The sequence below is a fragment of the Anabrus simplex genome, chromosome 3 (assembly GCF_040414725.1).
Source record: "Anabrus simplex isolate iqAnaSimp1 chromosome 3, ASM4041472v1, whole genome shotgun sequence".
Taxonomy (NCBI): domain Eukaryota; kingdom Metazoa; phylum Arthropoda; class Insecta; order Orthoptera; family Tettigoniidae; genus Anabrus; species Anabrus simplex.
In genome coordinates this window covers 104,157,748-104,182,973 of record NC_090267.1, presented here as the reverse complement: position 1 = coordinate 104,182,973, position 25,226 = coordinate 104,157,748, and the positions used below count along the sequence as shown (strand labels likewise).

Below are 25,226 nucleotides of genomic sequence, written 5' to 3'. Positions count from 1 at the left end.
TATTCCTGCTCTTCATGCAATAACAGCATATAAAAGGAAATTTTAAATAACTCTGTCTTTTTTATATGCTAACAGATCAATAAAATTCTTTGGGGAAATACATTTCCTGGCTGTTTCAAACGTCTTTTAATGAAATTCAGGTTGATTCCTAATATTACTTTTAACTCAGAACATTTATAAACTTCAAGCTTCTGTTTCTCAAAATAACGTAAATCTACTTACGCTGTTATTGCATCCAACTCCTCAATTACATAGAACACTTACCTTAAAATTAAAGTTTCTTCCCCACCGGAACGCCCAATGTGAAAAGTATGCTGATTCCCATCCTCACAACAAACTAAAATGGGTTTGCTACCATACCGAATAATTACCTCGCCAACTAACCCAAATAACAACCCGAATAATATTTAAATTATTTCAATTTATTAGCAGTATGAAGGTTAAAGGAAAAGCAAATTATACTTAAATAAACCAACCAAATGAAAAAATTATAATAATATAATAATAATTATAATAATAATCTCTTTCTTACAGTCACTGACACTGAAAAGAAATTGTAAAATGATAATGTACCTTCTTTAAAATAACTCCATAACTATGTAAAATACCATTTAATTACTCTTTGATGATATATGTTGAAATTTCAATATTGCCTTTGTCATATGTACCCTTTGTTTAATTTATTAGCTTAGTTACATTCATTGAGGCCTCACCTAATAGTGTCAGTTATCCACCTGCTATTCAATAAATTCTTAAATTCATCTCATTTCCTTTAACACAAACCCAATGTACCTGAACTGTTTCAGTTGTAAGTGAGGTATACCATTTACCAAACATGGTCACATACGGTAATTGACTATTATTAGTCATCTGTCACCACTTTAAATTCCTCTCATTAAATTAAGAAAGTGACAGTATAATTTAGATCAGGTTCATAATTCACCAAACCTCACTTGACGTTACCTTATTCAATTGCTTAAACCAGAGAAAAGAAAAACTTGCTGTAATTTGCATCCAATGACTTTTATAAACATGAAGCACAGGTCATATCTATTTACCAACAACAACTGACAGTACTGAAGCTGACGCAACAATAGGTCTCTAATGTGGATGAGAGATAATTGGGTGATCAGATAACAACCCCACACTAACTTATGTCACAATGCAAGACATTTACTTAAACATACTAATTTAAATTACCTTGATACTGAGTGAAACAATGATTCAAATAAAAATCTTAACTTAGCAATTAACATTACAGCACACGTATTAATGTTAGGCCTACAATGGAGCTAATAGCCCGTCAAAATCCAAACACATGAAACACAAAAATTTTGAAAAAAATGTGTATACATGACCGGTGTTCTCCTTGTATATTACAATAACTGTAATTGAGCTTCAGCCATTACCCTATAACTTAAATATCAACTTTCTTTCGAAACAAGTTTCCATAGCAAAATATATGTGCAGAACAACGCGAAACATTTGCAATCAAGATAGTCACACGCAAGTTACACTGCTAGGATGGAACTTTAAACACTTCGTAATTTTAAATATTTCTTTATGTAATAAGATAGTGATGAGGAGAAGCACGTAAACAATCTCAATCGTCATTCACAGTATCTTCCTGGTAAAGTAAATGATGATGATAATATATTATAATACTCACAGTTGCAAATTGATATGAAATTTCATGGAGTAATGTGTTCAAATATTAGTCACCCTCTGGCTGGAAAATAAGCAGAATTGTTACCTTATAAAATGGTGTGTCAGTAATTCCAAGGTGACACTGAAGAAGAAATAATTTAGATCTAGTTCATTTTGGGAACTGAATCGGCATTTTTAGCTGTTACCCAACACGAATGCCGGTACGTTGCAATACCGACTTACGGTGGCCATGATTGCTAGGAAATCTCCTTCCATCCGTCCAGTTTCCTTGACAGTGAGCTAGCAACTGCCCAGAGACACTGAGACTCACTCTTAAGGCCCGGAGAATATAGGCTACAAATCAGCACGGCTCACCGGCCAGCGAACGTTACTAGACATGCCGGTAGATGTCATTCAAGGACAGAGCTTCATATAGTTAAGTCTCGTAAGTAGTTGAATAACATGTTCTCTGAGTAAATTAAAATTCTTTCAAGGTCCACCTATTCAGTACAGTGACATTTTATTTGTGATTCAATCACATGTCAAATGGTCAAATAGTACTAGTTTCGGCATCTATGTGCCATCATCAACCTTAATTAACAATTATATACATATTCCTAAAACATCTAAAACACATTTTAACACATTATAAAATACATTACTGTAATGATACATGAGATAAGTTAAGATTATGTTACATTTGATTGCTGTAATATTAAATTCTTAAAATTCCGGCAATTCGTTATATAGTCCAGTCTGTGGACATCCGGGATAAGTGAATTTGTGCTGTTTTATGCTGTCTATGTGGGTGACACTTATTGACTTGATGTTAGGTGGTTCCGGGGAAATTTACTTTGATCATGTAAGCTCGTGATATAAATAGAGATGAATTCCCACTTTGATTTAAACCTGATGAAGAAATTAGCCAAGTTAGACATTGGAAGCAATGTATGGATGTTACTAGAATCATTAGAATCATTAAATGATGATTGACTCACCTTGAGCAGCATGTTGAACATGTTTGTTACACAGATGGAGCCGGACTGTGTGTGTGTGTGTGTGTGTGTGTGTGTGTGTGTGTGTGTGTGTGTGTGTGTGTGTGTGTGTGTGTGTGTGTGTGTGTGTGTGTGTGTGTGTGTGTGTGTGTGTGTGTGTGTGTGTGTGTGTGTGTGTGTGTGTGTGTGTGTGTGTGTGTGTGTGTGTGTGTGTGTGTGTGTGTGTGTGTGTGTGTGTGTGCAGCGGTAAAGGAGGCGGGCACCTGTGGGGGAATGGAACTAAGGCGGGGCAGAAGGATGAGATAGTGGGAGTAATTGACGGGAGTGTGTATTACGGATTAGTTGGAAAATCGAACTGTTTTTCGATAGTTTGGTATTTTTAAGCCAATTGATTAAAAGATCGAAAAGGATATTGGGTTTCTCGTAAAATTTGTTTAAATTATAATTGGGGTTGAAGTATTGATCACAGTTAATGTAACAACTTTCAATAATATTCACTATGGGTCCCTTATTTGCTGTTTGAAGAACTTCCATGTGTTGTTCAATGTCGGTAAATTTGTGATTAGTGTCATGCATATGTAGACCCATGGCAGAGAACTTATTGTGCCTCATCGCGTTGACATGTTCTGAATATCTAATCATAAAGTTACGTCCTGTTTGACCCACATAAGAGCTGCTGCATTCATTACATTTTAGTCTGTATATTCCAGATTTGGAGTAAATATTAGGGGTATTGATTGATGCAGAGTTATGTAAAATTTCAGAGGTTCTATTGTTAGTTTTGAATAAAATTCTTACATTGTGTTTCCGGAAAAGTTTGGTGATTTTGTGGACATCGTTATTGTAAGTGAATGTGGTTGAAATAGCTTTTTCTTTTTCTTTTTCTTTTATGAGTTTGGTTTTAGGCCAGTACCTATATTTGTTTATTATTTGTTCTATAAACGGCCTGTTGTATCCATTGAACTTGGCAACTGCCCTTATGGTATTAAGTTTATTATTAAGATCTTTCTTTGTCATGGTTATGGCAAAAACTCGATATACCATGCTAGTGTATGCTGCACGTTTGTGCATTAGGCGATGTATGAAATCTTTGTGGATCGTGTTAGCGGTTTGTGTATGTTTCCTGTATATTTTGTAAGAGAGACCACAGATATTTCTAATAATGGTTATATCTAGAAAATTGATTGTTTTATTGATTTCTAACTCTAGTGTAAATTTAATGTATGGGTCAATACTATTCAAGTCTTGAAGAGTGGAGTCCGCGTTCTTGATTAATTCATCCATAATGACGAATGTGTCGTCCACGTATCTGGCCCATATGAGAATATTTGGAAAGTTGTTATTGTTGATTTTTGTGTGTTCTAAGTTATCTAAATAGATACTAGCTAAAATTCCTGATGAAGGTGATCCCATCGCCAGTCCATTCTGTTGATATATAATTTTGTCGAAAACAAAGAAGTTATTGTTGATGACCAGTTTTAGAAGCTGAATGAAATCTTGTATTTCTAGTTTACTAAGAGAACTGTATTTACTTAAATTATTTTCAATGATTTTTGGAAGTTTAGAAATTGGTATGCTCGGATACATATTTTCTATGACAAAGGAGTGGAGGGAGTGGTTAGGTTATAGGTTAAATGCCTATAACTTCTCAATCAGTTTGGTAGGGTTTTTAATGGATTTGTTGGAGGGAAAGTGATAATTTTTGGTTAGGAAACTTAGAATGAATTGGAATGTTTTGTAGAGTGGACTGGGTCTATAATTGATAATGGGTCAGATAGGAATATTAGGTTTGTGAATTTTTGGAAAGGCTTTGACTGTAGGAAGGCCTGGATTCATGGTTATTAATTTAGATTTTTCATGGTCTGTAAAAAGAAATGTTAAGTTCTTTAGAGTTTGTTTTAGTCGTTTCCGGATTTTTTGGCTAGGGACTTTCTTGATTATTTTAAATAATGTGTTGTTATTGAAAAATTCTTTAGTTTTGGGTACATAATCAGTTTTATTCATTAAGACAGTAGCTTTACCTTTATCTGCCTTTGTGATTATTAAGTCATTATGTTTTATTTTCTTTTTTAAGTTCTATTATTTGTTTGTGTTCAGAGATAAATTTGTCGTCATTAGAGTTAGTGGAAATAGTTTTCCTGCTTATGTTTTTAGCTGCACCCATCTTATCTAGTTTTCTTATTTCAAACCTAATTTTGTCTTGTTTCTCTAAATAATCAAGAAAGACCCTACACAGATAGAACATTTACAAGTAAAGCTAAAATTTTAAGTTTTGGGTTTTCTCAGTTTCATTGTACAGAATGATTGTATCTCAATTCATATCTGTATTGCAATTTATTAAAATGAATTTCTCAGTAAATGCTTGTTTTGATCCAAAGATGTAATTTTGCTATGTGTAGAATTTGTTCTGATGTTTCCTTTCTTTGTTACAGAAGCATGGTTCTTTGCCTGAAAATAAGTTAATATCTTCAGAGATGAATGGCAAACCTGAATTAAAGAAATACATGAAAAGAGTGATGCCATTTGTTCAAGCAACTCGTGAAAAAGTTGAAAAAGTTGGACTTCATGCCCTTAATCTCACACTTGATTTTGATGAGTTGGCTGTATTGAATGAGAATCTTGTGTATCTGGAGAAAACCTTGGATGTGAGTATTGAATTTTGATGCATCACTGCTGAAATATTCAATGGGTATTTTTTACTTTACAGGTACAAAGGTCTTACTGATATTAATGAGCAATTAAAAAAAAAAATCAGAATCCAGAGGTAATATAACCAAGATAATTATCACAATCTACAGATTTTACATGACACGCTGAGATATTGTGATGTCATTAACTTAGGTAGTGTGAGCGAAGGCAGTTATAATAAAATGGCCAACAGTGACGTCTCGTTTTAAGAATGTGCTCTTTGAATTCCTTGTTCAAGAGGAAATTCCTACAGTTGAAATGCATCACAGTCTTCAGCATGCATATGGGAGGGGAATGTGTGCATGGGTGCTAGTATTATTAGGATATGGGTGAAACATCTCAAAAGATGGAAACATGAGCATCAAACATCAACTATGCAGCATTCATTCTCAAACTGCATCCCCTAAATGCAATGTGGGAAGATATGACATCATCATTAAAGAAAACAAATGTATATCACTGTGGTTATAATTACTGTAAATTTGCAGAACGTGATAGCTTAGGATATCAATAAGTTTATACCTGCTGGGTTCCTCATTTATTGACAGAAGACCGTGAAGTTCAGATAAAAATCATCGCTCAAGGCCTTCTTCAGAGACATCGGAATTAACAATATTTTTTATTGGTTATTGGGACAGGTAATGAAAGTTGGTTCCTGAACCTGAAACAAACCTGAAACAAAATGACAGAGTATGGAATGGCACCAACAGAAGTCACTGACAAAAAAAAAAAAAAAAAAAAAAAAAAAAAAAAAAAAAAAAAAAAAAAAGCAAAGATAGTGCAGTATGCTTGGAAAGTTATGGGCACCATCTTCTGGGATGTAGTTTGTTGCATTCTGGTTGAATTTTTTGAACTTGGGAAAATCTTATGTGCACTCTGGTATGTCCAAATGATTTACAAGCTCCGTCATGCATTGTGTGATAAATACCGTGGAAAGTTGATCCTCCTTCAATGTCATCTGTTCAGTTAGCCAGTAAGGAAATTGGGAACAAGGGGTGGGAGGTTCTGCCACACTGCCTACAGTCCTAACTTGGCATCCTCTCTCAGCTTTTCAGTTTTGTAATGAACAAGTGCAAGACCAAGGTTGTGAAATGATGGAAGACTTGCAGAAATGTCTGTGGGCTGCTGGAATGGAGTTTCACCACAAGAGCATTGTCGAACTTGAAGTACAGTGGGGAAAATGTGTGCTGAGAAGTGGAAATTATCATGAAAAGTATGCCTTTGCTGGCGAGATATAGTGTTTACAGTGCACTATGTCTTCAAGTATGGGCTAGAATAAATTTTTTACTTTCATTGACCTGTTTCAGTCTCATCCTTGGCTTTGACAATATGAAAGTGACTGAGGTATGAGCGATGCTAGTAATACCATTCCTTATGCAGCCAGTCCCTGTTAGGAATGGTATGAAAATATCACTCATAGGTTCGGTTGGTGCGTGCATTTAAGTGGGCTTGGCAGGCGAGGAAAGTAACGGGGAACTGCCTCACTCCTCGTTTCCCTAGTACGCCTCTTCAGTGATGCCTAGACAATTTACGACAGCTGTTGGCATAGCTCTGGAGGATCAAACCAGCCTTCGGCCTGAATATGCAACATACAACACATACATACATGTTGAAAAATAAAGAAAAGTCTCTAAATTAAGATGGAGTATGTGGTGGTGGTTTTTTCCTTCAGTAATTTAACAAATTCTGGTTCATAAAAATTATTCATTAGTTTCAGCATGACCCTAATACTGTACATTTTTATACAGTTAAACTTTGTTAAGACATTTCTGGAGGGGACAGGGAAAGAGAATGTGTTAAGCAAGAAAATGTACTATTGAATACGTGAATAGGAACTATCCAACAGAGATATGTAAACACCTGATATGTTGGGGTTTTTTTCAACATTTTACATTGTATATGTGCAGGTAGTGTGAAAGCTTTATCTACCCACCATTTCTAAATAAGAGAGTATTAAAAAGTTTGAAAAACACAAGAGAATAAGTACAAAAACCTTTCCATTAGGGCTTATTGAAAGGCATGAAAAACAGCCGACAACAATTATGGAAACATCTGCAGAATAAGAGTATCATTATATTATTGCAGACTACACTCTTTCTAAAATAAATATTAGTTAAAGCCTTATATTTCAGACCATTGAGTTACTAAACATTTTCTGATCACACTCTTCAACCATGAATTGTTCGGAGGTTACACTCGGCCATGTGTCAGAGAATGACTTTGGCCGCCATTTTGAATGCAGCCAAACTTTGTCCAACTCGGGTTGAATCTCGAAGATGCGAGAAAAAAATCAAATGCCAGTCCACTTCCTGAAGGACTTTGCACAAATATGCACCACACTAGCCAACTTCACACAATTATCTTCCTAATCCTTAGGTAGGCTATCATGACAAATATTCGCTATTCTTCACTGTACTACTCAACTGAGAATAAGTTTCAAGTTCTGAATGGAATGTGAAATACAAGCACAAACAAGCTCGCTGGGTTATTCAGCAATGTCACTCCTAACCAACAAACAAAATTGAACATTCGTAAATCTAACAGTAGTAGGGTTGGGCACTATGTCCCTGTTTCGGCACACTGTGCCGGTGCACAGATATGTTCTGCTGTTCCGAAACATGAAGCGTCAGTTGTTCCGAAACATTCTCAGGCGGGACCAAGACAGTGACTCATTATCCCGTCAGAAGCGCCACTGTGCACTGCCCTTCGCCCACTAGCTGACTGTCGTACCGGCAGTGTGCCACCACGTGCTGGAGTGTTCCGTCGTACCCTCTTTGTTCTGTGAGTTCCGTTGCACCGGCAACTGGCCTTCGGTACATGCGGATAACTTAGTGTGTTCTGTTTTGTAAGAGTGTTTTCATTGAAGCCTAGTAATATATACCGAACGAAAGACAGTAAACATTGAATAATGTTGCACTGGAGTCTTGTTTACGACTTTTTTACTAGAATAAAACCGGGCAGAGTGAAATGCAATTTACGTTCTTCTATTTTGCCTCCAAAGAGATCTTCAACCGACACATTAAAGAGGCATTTGAAACTTAAACATCCCACAATTTTTATTTTCGTGTTCTGCTTGTATATTGTGTATGTAAATAGAATACTGACAAATGTTCCTTCAACTGTGCGAGTATATTTTTAATTGGTGAAAATAACATTGTGACATTTGTAAACACATCTACTGCCAGTGTAATTGTGACAGGTGTATTTCAGAATGAATAAAAACATTCTTATCCTAAAAACAAAATTTAGACATGATTTTCTGGGTACCTATTTCAGAGTTCTGGCTGCTTTTCACGTGCCGTAAAGTTTTATCCTGGCCCTAATTGCTCACAATATAGGCTGATATATTTGACGGGTGAAAATATCCTTGGATTAGTTTCTTTTAAACACCTGTACTGCCATTGTAACCGTGTTATGTGTATTTCATATTGATCGAAAAAAATCTTTAACCTAAAAGCAGCCTTTAAACGTTATTATTGGCGCGAATTTCAGTGTTCCAACTGTTCCTTCATGTTCCGTGCAGCTTTATGCTGGTCACACACAGCACGTCCGGTACAGCAGCACATTCCTGCTGACGCGGAGCATTTCATCTTGCCTCACGAAGTTCTCTGTACTGCGCAGTTACAGTCCCGTGTGCCGGCACACTGTACCGAAACACTCCACCTCAAGCTCGTAATGTTCTGGAACAACTGACTGTTCCGGTCTGCCCAACCCTACCTTGAAGGTGCAACTTACCCTGTGAAGTTCAGTGATTCAAGACCTTTTCTTGTTATTGTGCAACCTTCTCTGACCTGCCTTCTGTGGCAGGAGCTGTTTGAAAATCACATTCTTTTCACAGAAATGATAACATTTTCAGGTCTAGGAAAAATGTGATCATACTAGGTGGTAATAGCAAAAATTTGTGATGGGATAAGTGAGGAATTTTTATGTAGATCTAATATAATGGGAATCAGAACTTTGAATTTACGTTTTAAGTGAGAAAACATGTCAGTGAGGAACACTCTAACGAGGTTTCACTGTACAAAAATGTAATTCGACTAAATTTAGCTACAAATTAAATATAATTTATAAAAGTATCTATGGCACCTGTTCTTATGATCCCATTTCTGCTGCTGATTTATTCACTTGAAGTCCTTTGAGTGCTTCACAGTTGCTAAGAATATTTTACAAACAATGGCTATCCACACTGCCAACTGACTAGTTTCTGTACTGCACTTATTTGATTGAAATTACATAAGGTAATTCCAGTAGTGTTGCCGCACATTTTATGTCTTTTGTTATATCTCAGTATATTTACTTTAAAAATTGTTGCAAATTCATCGAGCATAATTTGAAAACATGTACATTTGATCAGAGATGAACAAAATATTGGCAATTGAAAGTAAATGGGAGAAAGGAGGGAACAAAGGAATTGTTGCATCTGCGGCGTCTCACCCTAGATCCCGGTATAGATGCCGACTTTGCACGGAAGAGATGCCGCAAGTAAAATAATTAATGACAAAATCAAATTTAAGCCAATTTCTTCAACTTTAATATAACCGAACACTAGAACGTACTACAAGACAATTATATCTACATAATATAATCATTCAATGGTAAAAGAATCTATCTGATAATTTACAACATTCAATTAATCATATTTTAATTTCGATTTACTATAAATGTGCATGTGCAATGGATTCTTCACTGTGTTATGTAAAACCCCACGGCACCTAACACCCTTGAAAGGGCTCTGGCCTGCACAGCGACCGCTGCTCAGCCCGAAGGTCTGCAGATTACGAGGAGCTGCGTGGTCAGCACGACGCATCCTCCCGGCCGTTATTCTGGGCTTCCGAGACCGGGGCCGCAATGTCACCGTCAGATAGATTCTCAATTCCAATCGAGTAGGCTGAGTGGACCTCGAACCAGCCCTCAGGTCGAGAGAAAAATCCCTGACCTGGCCGGGAATCGAATCTGGGGCCTCCGGGCGAGAGGCAGGCACGCTATCCCTACACCACGGGGCCCTCGTGTTACATAAAGGAAACATCAAAATCATAATGAATATAATTTTGTCCTGACACAGTAATTTGGAAACATGTCTAAGGCAGGATTCTTGAATTAAAAACTGATGTTTATCCTCTTACAAGTTTTTACAGATTGTTTCTTAAAACTTTGTTCTCTAGCAATTTTGCTGCAACAGTCGTTATATGTAGAGCAAGATACCTTCAGTCACTGTTTGTAACTCAAACACTGGATACAGTCATCCTATTTTGAATATCATTTTGACTTCGGTGATTATTGAAGTAGCTATACCTGCTGGACCCAGAGAGCCTTTTTCCAGATTTCTTGACTGCATTCTAAGTTTCAGTGTTCGTTCCAGAATTCTGTAGTATCATTCTGCCTCCCTTATCAGTATTTCCTTGGCTTTCAGTCTTTTAACAGCCTCTCTTAAATTTTCCTGTGCCCATTGAGGTCTTTTAACAGTGCCCTTACTTTTATACTGAGCAGGCATGTCGCAAATTTTTATTGCTGAAAATAATATAATTTTATATAACAAAATAATGTTACCAATGAAATTAATAAAAATAGATTATGTATATTAAGAATCGTGAGACGATAAAATATTCGAATAAAATACCGGTACACTCTGAATAGTATTGAATGTTTCCAGATCGCTTGTAGAATCTGATAGCAATGAGGCATCTCAGCAGGATTGTTGTGCGGCAACTTTCCCAACTATCAGGAAGAGACGCCGCACCCTCCTGTTTTCATACCTCAAGGCTATCATGGCCCAAAATTAGCTTACTCTCAACTACAGTTATGCTTCTGACGTCTACTGTACTAAAAACGTCTGATTTAAGCATTTGAAGCCAACTTAATATACAATAAATTAACACACGCAAAAACTTTGTCAGGAGAAAACATGTACTCGCCTCATGATATCGGCTATAATTGGCATAATATACAAGCAAATTTCGTCACACTCGCAGACAGTAGTTCTTCCTTAGAAACTGAAAAACCACACATATTGCCATCTAGCTGTAACGATGGGAACCTTTAGCTACAGTGTATGCGGCATCTCTACCGGAGCGGCATCTGTCCTGGATTTACCTTACTGCTCTAAAAGTCTTGGCGATGTTGCTGAAGGTTCTATAAACAACTGACATTAATTTTGGGCTGTGGATACCTGGTTGATCATTTCATCAAACTAATAATTGTATGCACTATGCTGCATGTGCAAGCATTTTGATTTGATGCAATTTAGACTGCCTGCATCATACGTTTGATCTTCCATATTACTCTGCCAGAAGTCAGAGAAACTAGACCCTATTGTCAAGTTAAAAATAAAGAATTGTTGGCCAAACACTAAAAGTGTAACCCAAGATTTTAGGTCCCGATACTGTACGACATAGAGGACTGGCTGGACCTTTTTTCCGCCCTTTAAAATTGGGACTGCTCATGCCAAGTTTGAACTCACAGTTATTGGATCAGGAGGCAAACACTGCACCACTGAAATGAAATGGCATATGGCTTTTATTCCCGGGAGTGTCCGAGGACAAGTTCGGCTCGCCAGATGTAGGTCTTTGGATTTAACGCCCATAGGCGACCTGCGCATCGTGATGAGGATGAAATGATGATGAAGAGACACATACACCCAGCCCCCGTGCCAGCGAAAGTAACCAATTATGGTTTTAAAATTCCCGACCCTGCCAGGAATCGACCCGTGACCCCTGTGACCAAAAGCCAGCACGCTAACCATTTAGCCATGGAGCCGGACACTGCACCACTGCACCACTGATCCACAGAGAGAGCTTTTCATCAAATTGATCACCATTTTGCTGGGCTGAGTAGGTCAGACATTAGAGTGCTGTCCTTCAGAGCCCAAATTGGCAGAGGCCGCAACATACATTTCTTCAGGAGTTGATGGCTTTTGGGCATCTAGTTGCCTTTAATCCTCAGTTTCCAGTTTTCCTTGGTGATGGCATGCATCGTCAATGTCCATTCAGATATTTAACTAGATTGATACCAAAATCGCCATAGGTTTTTACAATCCCTTTGGAATAGGCATCTCACAGTGCCAGTGGAATTTCCTTGGCTCATGGAAAGACTGGTGTAGCCCCTGTTGTGAAGTCATCCTTGCTGGCAGGCCCATCAATTTCCCAGGGACATCACTAAAAATATCAGAGTAGCAGTAGAGAAGGTGTTTCATTTGGCTTTCTTGATCGAGTGTTAAACTTTTCTCCGATTTGTGTCATGAAGATAGTTTTCTGTGGTTCCCCATTTTCACACCAGGCAAATGCTGGAGCTGTGCCTTAATTAATTAAGGCCACAGTTGCTTCCTTCCCGCTCCTAGCCCTTTCCCATCCCATCATCGTCAGCCTCGGTGCAACATAAAACAGATTAGGAAAAAAACTTTTCTCCATAAATACCTGATGAATTAAGGTTGAGTTTGCGAATTTCCTCTCGATGTCTATCTCATTGATGAACTTTGATATCTACTCAAGTCCAAGAAGCTTATTGATTCCACCTTCGACCACATAGAGGTAACGTTCCTTCATCGTCATTCCATTCATGGTGTTGACCAGGGTAAGGCCTGTGCAGTTGATGCATTGGCCTGAGTAGCTGGCGAAGTTGTAATCAGTCAGCTGTAATTGAAAATTCTGTTTGAGCCTACCTAACCTTCATTTGCATCTTGATGTTGGTGCCTTCTACCTCAACATCAAGCCTCTGTCATTCAGACAACTTCAGTCTTGCTGAAATGTTGCACCAAATCGATCTGTTCAGCAGGAAAGTCTGCATCCAAAAACTGATTCATGTTCCTTGGCCTCACCTGCACACCCTGGTAATGTGCCTTATTTTGCCATATTTGTTGCACTTGGTGTCCAGGAATCTGCAATGATTTTGAGCGTGTGCTTCTCCACAGCCCACACTCACTTATTGGTAATCTTGAGGCTGTTGAACTGCTGGCTGCTGTCTGTTGTCTGCGTCTGTTTCTATTTTTCCGTGATGGTGGTTCCTCATAAGCTATCTTGTTGGTTTGTTCCATTCTCACTGTTGTGCCTGAGGTCGTTGACCATCTGCTGTATTGTGAATGACTTTAAGAGCATGCGCAATTTTGTATGTAGCAGTTTAGGAAGATGGTTCCTTGGTCATAATTTTATCACACATTTCTCGTGATTCCAGACCAAACAACAGTTGTTCGGTCAAGAAATTCTTCGTACTCTCACTATGCAGCAGCTTGTCTTAATCTTTAGTTAGTTATGCGGGTTGTAGTAACATATTTAGCTGCGCACAGTCTTAAAATCCAGGTACAAAATATACACTTCCTTCTCAAAAAATACTTCATCAAATATATAAAAATCAGCATACATCAATAGAACCTCAGAACCACACTTCAAATGGCCCTGCAGGTTGTTTTCTGATGTAAACTATTTTGGGCGCATTAAAAATTTGTGCTTCGGTGAGGGCGAACACTTTCAAGCCATATTTTGCTGGCTTAGATTTCATATATTACCTGAACCCACACCTCCCTCTAAATGGCTCTAACATCTCATCCATTGCCACGTACTCTCCAACAGAATAATGTGAGCAGTTGGAGAATTTAACTGTTTGAATATTTCTCTTATTAGGACCAATTTATCTTGTTCCCACCTCTGTTGTCTGTCATTGACATTGTTGAATCTTGAATCCAAGCACCTGTTGTAAGAATCAGAACCACCTGAGAGCCATTGTCTGAAAGACTCCCACACCTGTGAAATCCTTGGCGTACAAATCATTGAAGTTTTGGTAGGAAGATTTGAACACTCCTACCTTGTACAAATGTCCAAATACTGCCTTTACTTTCATGTATTTTGTATATTGACAGTCTCTTTCATGCTAAAAATTAGCTCTGCACTTCTCAATCCAATAATTAGTGCATGAAACAATTTTGTTGATCATGGCATCAGAGAAGAACAAACTGTAAGCTTTTGAGGGGTGAGTGGTATTACGTGTGATTCGCTCCTGGTTCTCACGCTTTTTGGAGGTGAGTGCATGTACCACTTGGTTGAGTTATCCTTTCCAAGAAAAAAAACTCTGCCTATCTGATGGTCAGTCCCTTCCTCACCAGACTGTTCACTTTGGGAAAAATTATCACCATCACACAATATATCTTCCTTGTCTTCAGAAGATTCTTTATTGTCCACTGGAAAATCATCTTCTTTTACTTCCAGTAACATTCTAATACGCTTTTCTTCAAGTTACCATGGAGACCTTCAAAAATATAAAAAGAAAAGAAATCAGAGTATGGTCTACAATTCTCGTGTAAAATATTGTCATGTAAGAAAATCTTTAAAAAATAACTATATAAAGAGTAATCCACAGGCTGTTTCCAGTCATTCAACTGGGTCAGGAATGGAATTAATGAAATCCTCATCTAGCGACGAGGGCAGGAATTGTACCAGCTACCGAAGCCTGTCGCACTCCTTTGGGGCTATAATTAATGACTGACAGATGAAGTGAAATAATAGTGGAGTGTGTTGCCAGAATAAAAGATGACAGGGAAAACTGGACTACCCAGAGAAAAACCTGTCCTGCCTCCGCTTTGTCCAGCGCAAATCTCATATGGAGTGACTGGGATTTGAACCACAGAACCCAACAGTGAGAGGCCGCTGAGTCCAGAGACAAAAATAACTATATAATCTATGGAATTTGAACTCATTCTTGGTTGCCACCAGTGGCGTGCGGTGAAATCTGTTACGCCAGCTGCAAAAATATTTTTTAAATATAAGTAATCGTAACACCACTAAACTCTCTAAAGTCAACATTACCATTTTACATGGCTGAATTTTTCGTCAACCTGAGAAAGGTTTTTCAAGAATATTTTCAACCACACACTCGCACATACAGTATTTTCAAATTAATAATCACGGCAGTGACGACACCATCATAACTTAATCTATAGCAGATTTTAAACAATGTACTTGCAGTTTCACCCAGTGATGCATCATGATAGTACAGTCATGGTTTTCACAAAAATGCACTGGGACTAACTAATTGCTTTTAACTACAAACGAGGGAATATATTTGTCACGACATATAACACACGTTATATTCATGAAGAATGCCACAGAACTCGCAAAACCTTCACGTACAACCCAACTACAAAAATTCACTATATACCACCATCGCAGACAACCAAATACAAAGTTACTTTACTTCATGCCTAGATCTGTGTTCATGCTGGGCAACCTAAATATTTTTCTACGGCTATCAGAAAACATACTCTACAATTGGCATCAATGAATTTCTCAAAGAAACTTTATACATGCCGATATCCAAAAATAAAATATATTCTTCTATATTACAATTGATTTCATAAACTGGCTCTATTTTTATTAGCAAGACGATGTGCAAGTGGCTATACTGTTAACATGTTGATATTTTCCTTGCAGCCTCTAGTGTGTGGCGCTGAACACTTCAAGCGTCAAGTATTAAAACTAACATACCTTACCCAAGCTAGCTGTCCTGTCGCCATAAATTGCTGTCGGGGTAGTGCCTATAGCCGCGCCCTGTTCCCAGGAAAAGGAAGCTTCAAATGCATGCGTCAACCAAGCGACTTAAATTTCACTGGGGTAGCTCTCTTTTGCGCTGACAAGGAAACCCAGCCTGCTGGAAAAGCTGATCTGCAGTAGTGCGAGTGCATTGTTGAGGCAGCTGTACTTGGCTTGGCTTAGATGTTCGCAGTTTTTTTAAATGTATAAAAAGCTTTGTAAGGAATAATAAGAAAATGTTAATACAAAGTTATTTACCCCAGCAGCGCTGGGTTAGATGCGGTTCAGTGCACGCCACTGGTTGCCACTACATGCACTAGCCATGTGTCTTGGTAGGTGTGCTAGTTACCAACTGAGGAGCCCAAATTGGCACACTGGGACAATATGCTGACAGCCAAGAATTAGCTGGAAAATCTATAATTTCCAGTAACAAATCAGTTATATTGGAAGTATGTGCACATAGTGAACTTATAGGGTTCACTCCTGTGGTGGTGTAGTGGTATTCACTTTGGCATTAGCTGTCCAGGAATCCAAAACTAATCCACTTCATGAACCTTATCTCTACTCCCTCAAGATATGTGGCCTTTCTGATATGGGAGTCACACCTCACAACCATACATTAGCGAGGGTCTCAGCAGGGAACAAAATAGTGTTTTGGCACATCAATATTACTGAAATCTTTACAATTCCTTCTGACAAACCCCAGTAGTCTGAAAGATTTCTTTATAATATTATCGATGTGTGTGTCTCAAAGGATAAGCCATTTCTGTTACTAAGAATTACACTTAGGTCATTAAGCTTGTAACCGGTACTACAGCCGCTACATAAACACAGTTAAAAGGGAGGAAAATAAAAGCAATTACACGGTACCTTAAACACTACACATACTATAAACATCGGATGAACTGCGCAGACCTGCGCCGAAAACAACACAAGTACTAATCAGGGAGGGCAACTGGATGGTAATAAAATAAGGAGCGTGGAATGTAAACCAACCAAAGGCCATATGGATGCAAAGGTTGCGGTTTTCCGAAAAGACAACAGTGATCTCTGGTTTTCAGAATATTATTTTCAAAATTTGACAATACAAATTAACTACCGAACAAATTCAGCTGTACAGAAAATCTAGATACACACGAGACACAAATTAGACGTTCTTTGACAAATACAAATTAGATTTTCCTTGACAAGAGCTTTGCTTTAAGTCCAAAGAGTTAAGCAAATACATCTCAGCACAAATAGAGTTCTACGATACAATCTAGAAGGTAAGCAGAAACATAACATGCTATTACAATTTAGAATGAAATTAAATGTACTTTTCAAAACATCTGATCAATAGAGTGGCGAATAGGGCAATCTCCTGTGTGATACACCAACAAAAATTCAATGCAAATTACAACGGGACTGAAAACAAACGTGCTTACCCTAAGGCAGCCCATCCTGGCAGCGAGGAGACTCCGACCGCATCGAAACTTCGGCAGACGAGAGAACAATAGACAGATCAAAGACGGACCAAAAGCCGACAGACAGATAGATGAAATGCTGCCTCGCTCCGTTTAAAAGGGAAGTCTGGCCTTGGAGTAGCCAATCAGAATGCACGAGCCTGCCCATTGCCAGCCAGATTCACCAATCACAACTCTTTCTCCGTTCGCGATATTTAACCAACATTCTCGAACACATACACAGACACCAATCGCGAACCTTCCATTTTCCAGAATAGAAAGGACATATTTCTAGAACCATAACTGACAAAGGCTGCCACACCCTGTTCTAAAATTCTGCATCACAAGCTTTCTGGACTGTTCCAGTAAATATAGAACAATAATCTAGTAGTTATAAATAAAATATGCTACAACAATATTTTACACTGTACAGGTTAGGTAGCTAAATGGAATACGAATAAAATATTCTAGCACAACACTCCAGATCATATAGTAAGTATTACTTTAAAAGATTTACAAATAAAATCTACAAACACTTTCTACCTCTAAGAGACTCTACACATGTCTCAAAACTCCTCCACATGATTTAAACATTCTCTACTGATTTTATATCTGTGAAGAACAGTTTTTAATTTTCGAATAAATGACATGACACCACACTTAACTCTATTTACTTTGAGGGACCCCTTATCACACCACTCGCATATTTGCTTCAAATCTTCTTGTAGATAATCTCCATCACTGTCTTCTTCTATGACTTTGTATACATTCAAGTCTTCAGCACACAAGAGACATTCACTGCTCTGAATGACTGTAGTAATATCATTTAGAAACAAAACAAGTAGAAGAGACCCCAACAGCGATCCCTGTGGGACGCCAGATGAAGGTTGATAGTGGTTAGAGATCAAACCCTCGGACTTGACAAAACATTTGTTTTGTCAGGTAACTCTTTAGACACTCGTAAATACTTCAGGACATTCGTTATGCTAACAATTTCCTCAACAAGGTCTCGTGTTGTAAAGAGTTGAAGGCTTTGGAGAAATCAGTATATATCACATCAACCTGTTTACCTTTGTCCAATGCATCTGAAATAGAAGATAAATAAACTGCCAGATTGATAACAGTTGACCTGCCTTTAATGAATTCATGCTGTGATGGGTCTATGTACCAACTAAATGAGTCTGACAGACGATTATATGACTTTCTCTGCCACCTTTGATAAAAGTGAAAGCAGCACTACTAGTCTATAATTCGAATAACACCACATATTTGCTTCAAATCTTCTTGTAGATAACCTCCATCACTGTCTTCTTTTATGACTTTATATACATTAATGTCGTCAGCACACAAGAGACATTCCCTGCTCTGAATGACTGTAGTAATATCATTTAGAAACAAAACAAATATAAGAGACCCTAACAATGATCCTTGAAGATAGGGATTACATAACACCTTTTCCACTCAGCTGGAAAATACCCACACTTAAATGATTTATTTATAATTTCACATAGTGGAATTGCCGGTTGGGAAGCATGTGCAGGTCGCCCGTGGGAGTCAAATAAAAAGACCTGCACCAGACGAGCCGAACATGTCCTCGGACACTCCCAGCTCTAGAAGACGTGATTAGATAAATAAAAAATAAATGTGATCAAGTAAAATGTAGAAAATACCTAAAAAACAAAACATTTAACAACGGATTATATCTGAGAAAGGAACCATTTAATTATGAACAGAATTACATGTTCTATTCTTTAAAGAACATCATCAGATTCTATCAGTCACACCTTTTTTTTTTTTTTTTTTTTGCGTCGCACCGACACGGATATGTCTTATGGCGACGATGGAATAGGAAAGGCCTAAGAATTGGAAGGAAGCGGCCGTGGCCTTATTTAAGGTACAGCCCCGGCATTTGCCTGGTGTGAAAATGGGAAACCACGGAAAACCATCTTCAGGGCTGCCGACATTGGGGCTCGAACCCACTATCTCCCTATTACTGGATACTGGCCGCACTTAAGCGACTGCAGCTATCGAGCTCGGTAGTCACACTTTTTAATATTATTTTATGAATTGATGATTTTTATTAAAAAGGTGTAAAATCATCTATGTTAAAACCTGTTTCCACTCTTCTAATAATTGAAGTGATTACTCAAAGGGCCCAAGTTGATACTTTATCATTTCTCTCACCTGTAAGGAAACAAAGTATATCATTACCAATCACTGATACAGAAGTGAATTAACTATTGATAGAAATATAGCACTTGCCTGATGATCAAGGCTATTTTCATATTTCTAACTTTTTTAAAGTGGCGTTATCACATTTTGAAAAATCAAAATTTGGCCTTTTTTCTACATTCCAACTTTTCAAGTAAGTCAAAGCCATAGTAAAATGTCTACTCAGAATATATTTTTAATTCAAATTGAATCCTAATATAGTACAATAAATTAATAAACTGATACTGCTGGAACATCATGTCAAGTAAACTGGAATACTAAACAACAAATTATGGTTCTAATCACTAGATTTCAGAAATGTTTAATAATATAAACCTCAAATCTTTTTTCCTGCAATAATATTCAAAATAATATTTTAAGTTTTATGGTCTTCTATAACATTGCTTTTTAAACATATTGTACACATTTGTTTCTTCTATATTGGAATGCCCCATTATTGCAAGTCTTTTCATCATCCTCACTCTGCACACCATTATCTTCACAAGATGTTGGCTTCTGGTAGAAGTTCAAAGCCTGCTTATTTGTGACATATTTTCACAGCTTCATGACATCTCTTAACTTTACTGCCTTTATAAGTAGAGTCTTTGAGAACAGAGGCTCAAAGGAAGAGGGACATGATTTATCCCAGATTTCAAAATTTTAAACTGAAACGATCTTTCATCGATAGCAACACTGGCCTGAAGTGCCTTCTGGTACTGATTGAAAACAAAAAGTTTGTATTTTATGATCACCTTTAGCATCTTTTTGCTACAATAGTATGCCTGAAGAAGAGTTCCAAATGCTATGAATAATCTTTCATCATAAATCCTTTCACTGCCACTGTCATGAATTTTGGTGATGTCACATCATCTATCCACTCGTCAGGGCTTTAAACATCAAGTTTTCTCTGCATACACTCTTATGACACCAAAGTGCCGGTTACATGCCAAGATAACTGTGTCCATGTTCTGGAATGAAATGGGCAATTTCTTCAAATCTGCCGTTGACAAACAGACTGTTCCAAAATCGTATCAATGTAATGTTCATATTCTGTCGACGGCAACCATCGGTGATTATCAGAAGCTTTTTTATATCATTTTTCAATAATGCCTGAAAGTAGTGATGTGGGGGCCTAGTCCTGAAAGAACTTCATCAGCCCCTTTCTTTACCTCTATAACTGGAGACTGTGGAACACATCACTTGCCACTAGGTGTGGACATGAAATATTTTGTTTAAAATCAAAACACAGTACATCAACTGCTTTATCTGCTTCAGCAATGGCTTCTGCTCCTTTCAGTATAAAATAAAATGCATGAGCTTTACGTTTGTGTCTCTTAAGATCCTCTTCAAGTGATGTCTTAACCATTCATTACACTTCTAGCTGGATTTTAGCTTTCAGTTCTTTGCATGTTGAGCAGACGTCAATTTCAGTCTGGCCAAATAGGTAGTTGTAGTTGTCCCTATAATACTTTAAGAAATATGAATAAGGTATTTCACATAATGCAGTTGTGGGATTTTGCTTCTTTGCTCTTTCATTGTAGAATTCCACGAAATGCTTTTCCAGGAACATGTCACAGAGTTTTATTGTATCTAGAGTATCTAGAGCAGGTGAAAAGTATCTAGCTTTCAGTGTGGTCCCTAATTTTCTGATTTTCTGCACTATGGCTATAGTTTACCTTTTTGGTCTTGTGTTGTGTTTTCGTCGCAAGTCTTTTGGGACCTTTCCTGCATACTTGGGATCAGAAATCAGAGTAAATACAAACGTGAGCACTATAATTATTCAAAAGGGTTCATTATTGTAATAGAGTATTACTATTATATACATACAAATGACTAACCATGAACCCATCTCACTAGGAGCTTAATCTATGCCAATAATCTGGTTTTGGCTGTTCAAGGTGATGATTTCCAGACTGTTCAAGTGAGATGCTATCATGGTCTCTATATGTCTTGCTCATTAACATAGGTTCATATTAGTTGCGATTTGATTCTTTCATCACACTAGAGTGGCTTCCTTTCAATTGAAGATGTGACTTGTAATCCTAACTTGACCCAATGATGACAGATGGCACCTCTCATACAGCATACAACCGTATGTGTTGTCACCAACTTACTACTTCGGTCTTGGATAAAATGTTTGGGTCTCTGGACATGTGGATGTATGAATGAGTTTTAATGGGACGTAAATCACTGTCTAGCATTTTAAGATTTTGTTTAAGAGTGTTTCACTTTGTGTTTTTGGCATATTTTTCCCCTAATGCTTTATCTTTCAGTATATTTCTCATTAACATTTATTTTCTTTCGAAGTAACTATGTCAATATGTTTATTCTATATTACTTGCGCTCAGGGCATCTTTTGTTTATTCTAGTCATTTGCCCCTCTCATTGTGTTAGCAGCGTTATATACGTCACTGTCCCTTGAGATCTCCTTGGGGATTGTTAATAATAAGAAAAGACGTTTTGGTGTGGGTGTAAGAATGATATTTTGACTTGAATGATGTTGGAAGAGAAGAAAACTTCTCGTCTTTTGGGTCAAGTCTGATAATGACCCATTTTAACAAGATGGCCAGAAAGTAAACTATCCTGTACCATATTATTATTTGGATTTGTGATAGAAGTGAAATGTTTCTTCGGTGTTGTAATATCAAAGTAACCGAAGATAGTGAAATGAATAATGCTCTTATTTTAATCTTGACCATTCGTTTTGTTTTTCACATGGGGCATTTAGCAAATTTTATTTATTTTTTTATTGTGAATAAAATATCTATTAATTTTATATCCTTTCTTATTGGTGTAGTTGCCTCATATGCCTGTGTCCTGGGTTACAAGGCTTGAGTCCAGCTCCAGACTGTTTTCTGTCTGTTTCGGTCAAGTCCTCAATTATATTAACGATATTGATACTATGCTTCACCACACCCGGGCAACTGGAGATGGTCCACGATGATGATGATGATAATGATGATGATGATTAATAGTATGCTTCCACTGCATGATGAACTTCTGCTATGTTTATGGTTAGTTAGTAAAATGATCATCCTGATCTCCTAAGTAGTATAATGTGGGGTGCGAGAATATTACAGAGGAGATAATAGCTCCCTCACTTGACAAACTGTCAACTTTATCATAAGAAAACCTGGTTACTTCAAAACTCTGCTAAGACCCAGGTATGTGCATTTCATCTTATGAATTGGGAAGCTAACAGTCAGTTAATTGTGGAGTTGGAGTGGAGGCGATTGGAACATTGCTTTTTACCAAACTACCTTGAAGTCACCCTGGACCAGGCCCTAACATACAGGACACACTTCATGAATACCGGACAAAAGGTTTCAGTACCGGGCGAGTTGAACTAACAACTTTAAAATTTATTTAAACTCCACTTGGAGTAATCAATAACACTTTTCTTTGTTATTATTCTAAATATTAAGCTGTTTAAGTTCAAAGCTTATTTCTTATGCCCTCAACCAAAACAGGGCACCTTTTAACAAGGTTCAATTCAATGCAGCAATAATTGTGTTCTTATAGAATTACTAATATGCAACTTGTTACCACATTTTTTTAGACAAGGACATTCATAAAAGTATATAAATTAGGACTGTTTGTAAGGCTTTATTATATTTTAACTACTGTCATCCCACTTGCTCATTTTTTGACACATGTACCTGCAATATCATCATCCTCACATTTATAATTTGTAATTTTTCTTAATAAACTACAATTAAGAGCCATCAGGATCCTGATTTATTATCTTTCAGGTTTGAGATTAAGGCTGAAGATGCCCTTAAAAAAAAGGTCAAAACATGTCCCTATAATTTACTTAAGTTTTAATTCTGAATTAAAATTACTCTTTATGTATTGAATAGGTGGAATTTAATAAACATTAATATTTTCTTTGACTTTATTGTACAATTCAATATATGAGAATTATAACGTGTAATAATTTTCACGTGCCATGGAGCTTTAACCTGGCCCTAATTACTCACAATGCAGGCCGATATATTTCAGTTGGTGAAAATATTGTTGGAATAGTTACTTTTAAACACCTGTACTGTCGCTGTAACCGTGATATGTGTAAGTCATATTGATGGAAAAAATCTTAACCTAAAAGCAGCCTTTAAATATGATTATTGGGCGCGAATTTCAGTGTTCTGACTGTTCCTTCACGTTCCGTGCAGCTTTACCTGGCCGTAACTACACATAGCCACGTCCAGTACAGGCATGTTCCCGCCAATATGGAGCATGTCATCTTACCTCGCAGAGTTATCTCTTCCACGCAGTTATAGTTCCGCTTATTGTGTGCTGGCACAGTGTACTGAAATGCTCCACTTCAAGCTTCTAATGTTTCACAACAGCCAACTGTTCCAGTCTGCCCGACTCTACTGTAAACTATGCCCTGTCCAATGTACACTTCGAGATCTTGTTCACGCGATGTAACGGACTCGTCACTTCACCGGCATCTACTGCAACAAAATTCGCCATGCATATAACCTTTATCTTTCTATTACTAATATGGACTCACCTTCATTTTGATGACACGCTGTAATTTATTTTGCAACTGGGGCAAAAATACCTCAGTGAATATATCACATACTCTGCACAGACTTCAGTTCTGTCCATCTTCACTACCTGCTGCTAACTGACTGCCTCTTGCCTGCTGACGTCATATGATACTGTTTGGTTTGTTGCGCATGCTCCAGTAACATCTGGAATCTTCCAGGCGTATTTCTTCTCAATTATTTCCCCTCTACTGTAGCGTATAAAAATGTGGCTTTTCTCTGGATTAATTGAGGTGGACTTTAGCCTGTGTGGAGAGTGGAACACTAAACGTCGTCTCCGTAATTTGCAGACCTTGTGCACATGAGTGCTCTTTCTGTGCTAGTACTACAAACATCAAGATGAGGTATGACAAACAAATCATTCATTTTCTGTGAATATTAGCAGCTTCAAAAGGAACAATTTTCCTCTGAAATTTTAATAGGGAGCATGGCATTTCCAGACCAAGATTCCATCTACTTTCAAACTGTTTAATGTCTCTATTCATGAACTTAGTGGCAATTCTCTTTCGAGCTGTGCATGTTCGGTATCTGGCACTCCGCGAGTCCTACACATGCTCATATGTGAACAGTGTCTCGCATTCATGTTTACAGTTGTTCATGTCTTAATGTGACTGTCTTGGAACAGCTTTATCGGATAATTGTGATTTCGGCCTGCTTTATAATCTTACTTAGTGTGAATTCATGCTGTGACCGACTGGTAACTGATGCAGTTCTAATTTATATTTTAGATTTCACTTCGAAGGACTTGGGTATTGTGTAAAAATTTTTTAAAATTCATATATCTTGTTACTCTTGACTTTTCAATAGGTAGGCATATTTTTCCTTTTTTCTTTTCATTCCTGCTTCACTCTTCCTCATTTGGTTTCTTTCTTTCTTTCTCGCAGCTTTTATCCTGCACAAAGTTCCGAATCTTATTGTTTATAGTGGGGAAAGCACCATAGTTGTGTGTTTCTTGCTCTTTGTAAATATTTGTAATAAGTTTGATCTATTTCAGTATATGTCTTCAAAATTTATTATACTTCCCTCTTACTTTCTAATCTTGCCCTATCACATTCCTAACTTGTTTTTCACACTCCCTGTTTTTCTAATGCTCATATGCATGCTTTCCACTGCGCTATTTTGTTAATTGGACGTGAATGCGATTAATCTTGGTACTAGGAAATTACTATTATTACCACG

General features: G+C 37.4%; 1 protein-coding gene across 1 annotated transcript in view; it reads left to right on the top strand.

Annotated features, from left to right (window-relative positions):
* The window catches only part of LeuRS (Leucyl-tRNA synthetase), a 427,288-nt gene that overhangs the window by 365,974 nt on the left and 36,088 nt on the right, over positions 1 to 25,226 (top strand). Inside the window, exon 17 of the mRNA XM_067142663.2 lies at positions 5,075 to 5,287. Within this exon, the coding sequence (XP_066998764.2) occupies positions 5,075 to 5,287 (213 nt within the window). The remainder of the gene's footprint in view (positions 1 to 5,074; positions 5,288 to 25,226) is intronic.